The 11486-nt window shown below is 36.0% G+C and overlaps 1 protein-coding gene across 1 annotated transcript; it reads left to right on the forward strand.

Moving 5' to 3' along the window:
* The first annotated feature begins 568 nt into the window (after positions 1 to 568).
* LOC122308756 (chaperone protein dnaJ C76, chloroplastic) lies at positions 569 to 5071 on the forward strand. Its single transcript, XM_043121964.1, has 4 exons — positions 569 to 1017; positions 2146 to 2402; positions 3816 to 3999; positions 4300 to 5071. Exons 1-4 carry the CDS (start codon positions 664 to 666, stop codon positions 4927 to 4929), a joined length of 1425 nt encoding a protein of 474 aa, XP_042977898.1. The 5' UTR covers positions 569 to 663; the 3' UTR covers positions 4930 to 5071.
* Positions 5072 to 11486: the final 6415 nt, after the last annotated feature.

Here is an 11486-nt window from a genome sequence, read left to right on the forward strand (position 1 = left end):
CAAAATATAATAAATAATTCAATTTTTAAAATTTTAAAATAAAAATAATATTAAAAATTTATATTCTAACATTATTTTATATAATTTTTAACTTTTATATCATTACATTTGTGTAATCAAATAAGATTTTATAAAATTTAAAAATAAAATTATTTGTGTTATGGATTGGCTATGTGTTTCATAAATTGACCCGTAATTGATCATTTTATTTTGTATGTATTTATATCGAACTTACGTATGATGTTATATGTTGTCAACTCTAAAAATGTATTGGAAAAATTAATAAGTAAATAAAAAAATAGGTTTTAATTAATTAGTTTAGATAAAAAAAAATATAGATAATCCACTCGAGAATTTTCTTGAAAAAAAAAAAAAGAAGAAGAATAGTCAAACAAAAAGTGGAAAGGATACTTTTATTTTTTTATGTAAATGCAATCATTTGCACCAAAAGCTGACTGAAAATATATATTAAACAGAAAAGGCAAAAAAAAAAAAAAAACTACCAAGAAAGGGATGTTCCCAGTTCCCCTGCACTGATCTTTTCATGGAAACATAAAATATCTTACAGGATCGGAACAAAATATCTTATATCGAACTGCTACAAAGATAAAAATCTGCCTCCAAATCTCTAAGCCCTCCCTTCCAAATACCAGAAGAAAGAAAATGGCAACTGCTGCATGGCTTCCCCTTTACACCAGTCCCACTGCTTCAATCATACCAAAGAGTTTAAGCCCAAAAACTTTCGGTTCTTCCAACACTACAATAAGTACTGCTAGAAGGCCGTACGGTGTTTCTATGACTTGCAGAGCTTCCTCTTCGATCACGGACTTCGATCTCTACGATCTGCTAGGCATTGATAGCTCTTCACCTCACTCCCACATCAAAACGGCCTATCGTTTGCTGCAGAAGCGGTGCCACCCCGACATCGCCGGTCCGGCAGGCCATGACATGGCTATCATACTCAATGAAGCTTACTCTGTCCTCTCCGATCCAAATTCACGTTCGGCTTACGATAAGGTTCGTGTGGTGAATGAAATTGGCTTACCCTATTGTTTTCTTTCCATTTTATCCAAAATAACAAGAAGAAATAATTACTTAACAACAACAAAGATGGTGATGCTGATATTTTATGCGACTTGTGATTTGTTATCGTCTAGCATAGGTCGATCTCTTTTGATCTCTACCTAATTAAGAATCAGTAGTTTTTTCCGGTGTACAAAAAATAAGTTAGCAATAACTTAGCATAGTTAGAGTATAGGACTTCTAGCAAAACAGAAACCCTCTTTTGATCACGGTAATTTATCATTATTTTAGTAAGACATATATAACAATTTGGAGTTATTGAAATGATTATATTTTTTACCCAAGTTTTGGTTTGGTAAAGGCTTGGGAATTTTCTTGGCTCATAATCCGTCACTGCTTGAAAATATTTGAAGAATTAGCTTTTGGCAAAAAGTGATCAGTCTGATTTCAGGGAACTTGGATTGATTCAAGAATAAACTCCTAGTTTAAAACAACTTAAAATTACAATTCCCCGGCTAAAAGTATTCCCAATTGTTTTAAACAATTATTACAAACCAAACAGCCTTAGAACTCTCCCAAACATGGCATTTTGAACAAAAGATGTGACGTCAGGCTGTTTCGCTCAACTAGGGTGTCTACAGCTCGTCTAAAGAACTGGAATTGCAACTCTAGCTTGATCTAAACTCGAGTGAGAGTGGAGGGAACTCTAGGGTTGGCTATTTTTGTCTCTCTTGTACAACTTGTTTCCATTTCCAAGCACATCTTGTCTTCTAAGCTCCTCTATACCTTCAATAGCCATGCCACCTATGTGACTACGTCAGTAATCTTAGAAGATATTGGGTTGGAAGAACATGGTGCCTAGAGTCCTAGACATCTTCATATTCATGCAGAAAACTCAGTCCAGGTGCCAAGAGTTTTAATTTTGAAGTATGATGTATAAGAGGTATTACCAGCTTGTAACAATAAAGCATAAACAGTGTACATTTCTAACTTCTCGTAGATTTCTAAACTTTGTAAACCCTTAAGAACGTTCATGTATGATAATCTACAATTTTATGAATACTGGAGCAATTCTTTATGAATTCTTTTAGAATCCGTTTTAACTTAAAATATATGGTGCAGGAGCAAGCCAAAATTGCAGAACTTCGGGGTTACACAGGCAAACCTCTATATTCAACATGGTTTGGATCAGAAACCGAACAAAGAGCAGTATTTGTTGATGAAGTAAAGTGTGTTGGCTGCTTAAAATGCGCCTTATTTGCTGAGAAGACTTTTGCAATTGAATCGGTTTATGGAAGAGCAAGGGTTATCGCACAATGGGCTGACTCTGAGCACAAGATCCAAGAGGCCATGGAAGTATGTCCAGTTGATTGCATCTCGTGAGTATCTTATCACCAGTTTTCTGAAGTAGCTCTTCTTTAATACAGTTTTGACACATACACTTGAAAATTTTCATTCAGTTGTAATGTAAGAAGCCATGGCCATCAGTTAACAAAATAGGATAACGTGTAAGGCACTTCATCTGCTGCTCTAGAGATCCACATTTCCACAAACGTACTTCGGGAATTTGAATTGAACTGAAGACTGGTAATGGATCATGTTCTAGGAATTGAAATGGGTTGGTTAAGTATGAAAGCAAGTAATGAAGAAACAAAATATAGCTTTTTCATTAAAATAATTTGATTGAATTGTTCTGGGTCAAGCTCCGATTGATCTACCATGTCAGGCTATTCAAACTACTGTATTATTCAAATGAGGAATAATCAAGCTCCTAAATTCATTTTGTTGATGTCATATGCTTGGTTCTACCAAAGGAGAGGTGGAGCTGGACTAGATTTATAAATAACTATAGCTGTTTGCTCATTTGTTAGCATAAACTTTAAAGAGCAAACTGCCAATTGTAGTTTTTCATATTTTCAGTAAGCAGTATTTTTGGAGCAGTTAAGTGGAATCTAAAGCATGGCATTACCATTTAAGATGTTTGGTCACCACCCAAAGAGCTTGTCTCTGTCTTACCTCTCTGTTGTTGCATTCTAGCACAAGCCATGCTATGAATTTTAGCTTACTTGTGTACGAACAGATGGTAAAGCAGGGCCAAGTAAGCTGATATTTGTGATCTTTTCACTCATTTGGAATTTCTCAAAATTACTGAACTTGAGGGTGTATTTGGAGCAAGCCTTCAACCGCACAGTAAGCTCTTGCAGTCCAGGATCATTGAGTGAGGCATGAAAATGTTCACGTTAGTTGGAAGGATGGGATAATAATTTAGGACAGTTCAAATCATTTCATCGGCAAACTAATATCCTAATATTTATAGGAAATACAGTTTCATTTTTATCTGCTGTAGCTCTTCAAAGACAGGAAATTAATAGGTACAAACAACAGTTTCAACAAATAAGCATCTGGAATTCAGGATACGTGGACATGATATAATCCCAAGTTGTTCTATTCCAGTGTGCCTAAATACATCAAGGAAGAACAAAAGAATATATGTCATCAGCTGATAAATATAGACGAAAGATAATGATCCCATCTCCTCATCTCATGTAATCTAATTCTGAATTTAGCAAAAGGTTCAAAAGTAGATAAAATCAAGAACTTTAATGTAGACATCAATGATCAAACACACAATATGAATATGAAGAAGGATATGTTGTAATAATTATAATTTTATATTATTCATTAATACTACATATAGTCAGAAAAGACAGGAATTTATTTCATTTATATACATGGTCCATCTTCTTTGCGTTTAAGTTAGTATCTTTTCTTAGTGGCTAAGTTAATTACAGGATTGTGAAGAGGTCGAACCTAGCAGCTCTAGAATTCTTAATGTCCAAGCAGCCTCGTGGGAATGTAAGGGTGGGCATGGGAAATGCAGCGGGAGCACGTGTCTCAAATATCTTTGTAGAAGTCGAAAAATTCCAGACCAGATTCCAGGAAGCAATGGAAAAGACTTCAACACAACGTCCCAAGGTTGGTTCCCACAATATGCGGGCTGTCATCTAGCATGCATGGAGTTTTAGTACAATTAAACAGAATTAGCAGTGGCTAGTCTGCTAGGTTCATAGTGCCTTTACAATTCTCTTGTTTTATCTATGTTGCATTTTCCCCCTCTAATTTCTTATTTATTTATTGTTTTCCTCTTTTCTAGTCCAGAAAGTTGAGCTACACAAGGGGGGAAGCGATATTTCCTAGCATAAACACCACAAATTGGGTGAATGCAGGATGCGCATTGATAGCTGAAAACTACTAATTATAATATACTTGTTTCAGGAAACAGACCTCCAAAGAGATGCAAGAATGTCAGCAATTCAAACAATCAGATCTATCTCAAATTGGTTATACTGGCAATCACCTACTGCAGGTGGATCCACATCAGAGTCCCAGCATTATCTGACATATGTTTCAGGTAAACCTACCGAGCCACACATCAATAAGCTAAGAGAAGCTGCAGCTGCTAGAAAGCAGGCAAGAGAGAGGGCAGAACCCACACGCCGAATCACATCAAATTATATATACAGCGAGGAGTATTGGATTCCTTCAATCTATGCTCTTCCAGCCTCTACCCAAGAAGACTCTAACACTGCAACTAACTCAAAAACTTTACCTAGAAAAGACATGGACACAGAGAATAGAGGCTACAGAGTACATGACAACAAGGGAAAGAAGCCCATAGCATGGAGAGTTCCAGTTGTAGCAGCTGTGGTTGCTGCGGTTATAGTTCATCTACAAATTGGAGAAGTAGCTAGTGGTGGATTAAAGGAACATTTGGGCGGCTCTTTGGCACTGGACATTGTTAACAGCTCTTGGTTGCCGGGGATCTTAGCAGGGATTACATGGTATTTCATTGGAATGGCAATATTTGAACTTGTGGAAGCCATTCAAAGTAGGCAAAGGCTATAGGGGAAGAAACTTTAGTAGTCATATGGTAAATGTGAAAGACATTTGTATATAATAATACAAGTAAGAAATTGATGTATGATTATCTCAAAAAAACTTACAAAAAAAAGAAATGATTTGGAGTAAGTTCTCCCCAATTGTTCAATCATTGTTCCATCTATGAAATCCTTTTCATTTTGCATTTTAATGGGAACGAATCTAGGCAAGTAAATATTGTTCACACTTCCCATGCATATGTTGCAGGGTAAATAGGCCAAATTTTAAGTTTTTCATATGTAGGCATGCGCCTAGTAAGAGCAAATGCAATTGCCATGTTTCTTCTTTTGACAGAATTTTCTGGAAAATATTAAATTCTTAATAAATATTATGAGATTATATTTTTATGTCTTTCTCCTAATTTAGGCCACAAAAAAATCGGATATGCAGTCCATTTTAAATGATACTGTTCATCCCACCATTTTCTTTTTTCAACTTGGTCTCAGTCAGTCCTAGGTTGGAACACGCAGTTCAAAACCCAGATCTACCCGTCCAGGCCAAGTATGAAACTTGGGTTCCAGATTTATATATAAAAAAAATCTTCAGCCCCTAGTGAAAAAATTTTTTTTTACATGTATTTAGTTAAAAAGATAATTAGTTGTTTTTAGTTTTATTTATTTTTAAAATAAATTTTATTTTTTTGTTTTAATATATTTTTATTATTATAGACAATGTTCAATGCATTAGTATTATGCTTTTCAATGTGACTTCTTGAAAACACTTTGATAAAATATAGACTTTTATATAGAAAAAATTATGCTTTTTTCTTGAAAACTTGTAACATAAAAAAAATTATGTTTTTCAACATTATTTTTTTCTTAAAAAAATGTAATAACGTATAGGCTTTTGTTAAAAAAATAAAAAAAAAGAGCACAACTCGGATTCATCCGGGTTCTATTAGGTCATAACCCAGGCTGGGTTCTAGCATAGTTTTGAAACTTGGTTTATGGGCCAGGAATACCTGGGTGAGCAATCTTAATTTTAAAGCACAAATAAGATGATTTTAAAGCAAAAATTGTGAAAATTCTAATTTTTCAAAAATTACATTTTGTTCCCTTAATTCTTACATTCTTTTTAACAACTTACAATCTTCCATGCATGCTAGATTTTAAGTATAGCTTCATGGCCTCATTTGTTTTCAGAGACAAAACATAAAACTTTTCAAGATTTCGTACGATAAGATACTTTGCAAAAACAAACACACATTGAAATAAATCTCATCTGAACTCGCTACGTCTCTCATTTACTCAATACTATTCATTGATTTAACCATATACAGACACAACAATGTCCACTAACCCTTCTCTCATTGACCATCTCTCTCGTGTTGCCCTAACTCAGATATGTAGGTTTCACTTTCAGCAACAAAGCTTGCATCATTTCTTTACTTAGCCGTGCGAATCTCCTCCCTCATCCTGTGTTTGTGCTTGACCACGTGGAAAAACAGTGGCGTCATGTGGGTTGCCTCTGAATAGAGTGGGTTGTCTCCGCCATTCCTAGCTCGATAAAGAGATTCTCTTTCTAGGCTCTGCACCTGTGCTCTGGCTGTGCAAAGCCATGTGAATCTCCATTAGAACTAGACTACTTTAAAACAATCAATGGTCTTCTCCCCTTTCAATAACAATTGCCTCACGTGGGTTTTCATGGCCAAGAGTCATCTGCCCTTTGCAACAATAGTGTTCTCACATAGGTTTGTGAAGATTTTCCCAATCTCCAACCCATTTATATGTATGTTTTGTAGACCAAATTTTCCTATATATAGAACATGCCAAAAGCCAGGAAAAGCATGAAGATCACTGCTATTGGCATTTGCAACCATCGACCCTCTCTTCCCAACTTTGGCCATAAACGGCATAGCACCCATTCGATGGGCACCACGGGTCCGAAAATGCAATCATACCAGGTAACCCTTGCTACCCTCCAATTTGCTATTGGTTATCATAATTTTTTGTTGGGATTACAAATTATGGTTACTGGTATATGCATGTTGTTACCCATGACCGATTCCAGATGGACGTGGTTCTTATTTTGGGGTTGCTATTACAAACACACAATAATGCATTTCGTGATGTCTACAAACACCAAATAATCAATTTTTATGTGATTGCATTTCGACATGTGGTTGTGTGTGTTTTTGTCTGTGTTTGAATGGGGAATTTGTGTATGTGGGCTGTATGTGTTTGAATTGGAAACTTGTGTCTATACAAATCGTGTGATTAGTATGCCAAAGATTAACAAGGACCTAATATGTTTGCTAGGATTATATGGAGGTCACAATGACATATTGTTTTCCCCTAGTCTATTCCCCTAGTAACAACGACCTTATATGTCTGATCCAAAATCCAAAGATTCTTACTATTTTGCATCAATCCATGAACGTGGTTAATTAGTCCAGATTACATTTATGTTGGTTTTAGGCTTGGATATCTAATTGTTTACATGTCCAGGAACCATGCCTGTTAAACATATATAATGTGGGTAAAACCTTAGGTCAAGTTAAAGCAAGTTAATTTTGTTTACACCTGTTTCGACTGAAAGATGAGCACACTTGATATTTATGTTTATAAGAATACATGTCTACACTTGCTTCGACCATATTGTTTCATACTCTGAAAATTGGAGTGACCTATTGCTTCTGAGATATATGGCACATAGGATTTTATCATTTCAAAATGCTGTCAGCTTTAATGGCCACTTTCTATGTTCTGAAACTTTGAATAACTTTTTTTGTTTTGTTACTGGCAAGTATGGCCCACTTTCCTCATTGTTTAATATTTCACAGTTTGTCAGTTTCTCATGTTTTGGCTATCATTCATGTATATTACTTACTGAAATTCTCCACATAGTCTATGGATCATGTAGACTCACTTGTAACTAATTCGTGAAATTTTTACTTATGTTACACACGTCGAATGTATATATATCTTTTATGTCATATATTGGCTTTTTCACATGAACGATTTGGGAATTTCACACACTGATCATGAGTTATGGGCAGATGGAATGAAGGACATTTTCATTGAAATATTGTACTCCGATGCCCTTATTGGTGCATTAAAGGCCACGAATATCATAAGTAGAGACCACAATTCATATGCTATACTCCTTACGGCTTTGGGCGTATGATGCGAACCAAGTGAAGGGAAAGGTTCATAGGCTAAAGATGATGCAATGACTTTTCACCGACCTAATGAGCCAAACTGGTATGGGATGGGACCTCGATACAAAAACAGTTATAGGAAGTGACGAACATTAGGCCAATGCCATTAGGGTAAGAAGGCTCTAGCCATTTTAAAAAAAAATATTATACCATACTTGCACTACTGTATGATGTGTTCTTATATTTTATACTGTTTTAATGAGTCTCTATTATATAGTTATTGAAATATTTGGACTAGGCCAAGCCACAAGTGAAGAGGTTTTGGACCTTGGGCTGCCCAAAGTATGTGGAGCTTTGCACAAATTTTGGTGCTTCAATTGCCACTAGTACACTTCATAATGCTTCTATTGAACCGCCTCCAATGTCAGACGATGAATGGCGTCTTGAAACATAGATGTGATGTTGAGGCCCCACACTAGGCACCCAAGCCAGTGAGGATTTTCATGTAGATGGCATGGCGCAGTTTTCCATAGACATGGGGACACCTTCATCAGGACCATCAAGTCGATCATCCCAACGGCATCAAAAGTAAGGGGGCAAGCAACCAGGTGGATCATGACATATTGAACTGCCTTGATGCGATCACATATTCCTATGAGGCACAACAAAAGTGCTATGAGGGTAGAGCTGAGTCATCAATGGGAAATCGTAGTAAAGGATCGGGACCCACCGTGGTTAGCGATGAAAGTCTATTTGCTCACTGTGTGGCATTGTTGCAGGCACTTCAACCTCCACTATCGAAAATAAAATTTTCTCCCGGGCATTCAACCACTTACTTGATCCCAAGGTTCAGTGAGGCTTTTCTGGCCATGGATGATGTGCATAAGCAAGTTTGGGAGCTTGCCTATGCATAGTTGGTACTATATTGCTTATCCATTATGTTGACATTGTGTAAATTGCTATGTTGAGATGTTATTTCCTATTTCCATTGCTATGTATTATTATACAATTAATTCAAATAAGTTGCTATGAACTTTTTTGATTTGAAACTAGTGGACCTGGTGGTCTTATGTTAATTGTTAATGTTTATTGACATTTAGACATTGTGGACATTATTATTTTTTTTGGTTAACTGTTAATATTATTAAACATGTCAACTATTGGACTGAAGGGAGTGATAGCGATGATGGGGCCAATCCTATAGAGGAAGTAGATGTTGTCAACCTAATTAGGATCTTGACCTCCCGATGGGGAAGGAATTGCTTAATGCCACAGCTAATATAGGCCTCTGCGGAGATACAAATTTTGAATGGACATCCTGATAATTGTAAGGACTTGTTCCACATGAAGGTACTCACATTCTGCGCATTATGCACATTGTTGTGTGGAGGAATCTCTAATTATGTTTTGTGTGCTTGTGGGCCATGCACATGCCCAACTCATTGTTGGGGATAAGTTTCAACATTCGACACAAAACAATTAATAAACATGTGAGAAGGGTGATAAATGCACTATGTGAGCTTGAAAGACAATTTGATTGTGCCAACACACAATGACGGTGTGCACCCCTATATCTCAAGCAACTACTGAAATTTTCCTTGGTTTTGGGTAAGAAATCAAATTCAATTTCATTTTTGAAATAAAATTGGAGTTAACTTCATTTTACAAAATCGAGACCATAAAAAATATATCTAAGATAGTTGTTTATTAATGATTTTATTTCTGACTTGATAGGGATGCATTGGTGCAATGGATGACACCATGATGGAGGCGATTGTGAGGCATATTGAAATCGATTGGGGCCAATTACCCAAAATGTACTGTGTATAGTTGATTTGAATATGAAGTTTACAAATGATACACTGGATGAGAGGGATCAGCGCATGACGCTAGCGTCTTCCACCATGCGTGCAATGATTCATCTGCCCATTTTTCATGGTGACTCGAGGGTAAACATCTTATGTTTTTCCCTTTCAAATATTTACCCTTGGAAGTGATTTGTTTCTCTCTTTATAAATATTGAACTGTGTGCTTTGGATTTAAATGGATATCTTAGGTCAGTATTATCTTGTCGATTCTGCTTTTCCACGTACTAAGTGATTTTTATCCCTATCTACGAGAAAGGTACCACATGAGTGATCGTTACAACTAACATCAATTTCAGGGGTATAAAAATTACTTTAATTACCACCATTCATCAATTCATAATATCATAGAATGCACTTTTGGTGTATTAAAAGAATACTTCAAAATTTTGAAGTTAATGCTTGCATATTGGTTGGGAGGCAAGGATTCATTATTACATCATGTTGTACGATGATAATTTCATTAGAATGGTGACTCCCAATGATTGGATATTCTAAAACTGGAGCAGGGTGGAGCTCCCTATTATTGAGGGTGAAATTGGTGACGGGGCATTTTTATCTCGTAATGTGGATACGATGCCTAAAGTAGGCCAAGCTATGGCTGCAATAAGAGAAAAGATTGCCATTCCTATATAGGCAGTCAGGGGTGGCCATTGATAGTGTAATTAAAAACTCAGCATATGTGTAATATATATATATTTGCGATGGTGTACTTAGTTATTTTTCCTATAGGTATTTCATACATTCCTAAAATTAATATTGTTACAATTGATACTTTCAATCTTAATATTTCATGACACTACTTGATTTTGAAATGACAAATATATAACGTAAATAAATTGTGTGATACAAATTTAATATATAGAATATTGAAGTATCAAACAATGATAAGTTCTCGAATTATTAAATCAGGAAGTAGACATGAGTTTTCCAATTTATCACATGTCTACCTACTCAACACAAGAGAGAATCAGCTTTGAAAATGGATTGGAGTTTCTCTCAAGTGCTCTTGGAAAGGGCTCAAACCCTACCCAACGTGAAATTTTTGAATACTCGCTCGAGCGGATTATCGAGCGAGTGTCGAGCGCAAGTTATACTTCATGAGTCACTTGAGCATTGAGTTAAGCAGTTGTTGAATGAACTCTTTGTATGAGTTACGCTCAAGTGCTATGTTAAGCAAACTTTCTATATGAGATTTGCTCGAGCGCAATGTTGTGCGGGTGTCGAACGGACTCTTTGTATGAGTTACGCTTGAGAACCATATCAAGCGAACTCTTTGTATGAGTTCGGCTCGAGTGCAATGTCGCATACCTATCGAGTGAACTCTTTGTATGAGTTCCGCTCGAGCGTGCGTCATGTCGAGTGAACTCTCTACATAATTACGTTCAAGCGCAATGTCGAGCACTTGCGAAAACAAACGATTGAAAAAATCACACAATAATTGGTGGGACCTACTCAACTTTATCAAATCCTATAAAAAAAAGTTAAAACTATCTCATCTTATCTTTATAAACAAATACACATTTTTAAAAACCATCTACTCTCATCTCAACTCACAT

This window comes from Carya illinoinensis, chromosome 5, assembly GCF_018687715.1.
Source record: "Carya illinoinensis cultivar Pawnee chromosome 5, C.illinoinensisPawnee_v1, whole genome shotgun sequence".
NCBI lineage: Eukaryota > Viridiplantae > Streptophyta > Magnoliopsida > Fagales > Juglandaceae > Carya > Carya illinoinensis.

Bases quoted from the DNA above. Each gene is read 5' to 3' on its own strand.
- LOC122308756 (XM_043121964.1), top strand. From the start codon at position 664: ATGGCAACTGCTGCATGGCTTCCCCTTTACACCAGTCCCACTGCTTCA. The intron at 1,018-2,145 runs GTTCGTGTGGTG...TATATGGTGCAG, and splicing joins CACGTTCGGCTTACGATAAG to GAGCAAGCCAAAATTGCAGA. The intron at 2,403-3,815 runs GTGAGTATCTTA...AGTTAATTACAG, and splicing joins TGTCCAGTTGATTGCATCTC to GATTGTGAAGAGGTCGAACC.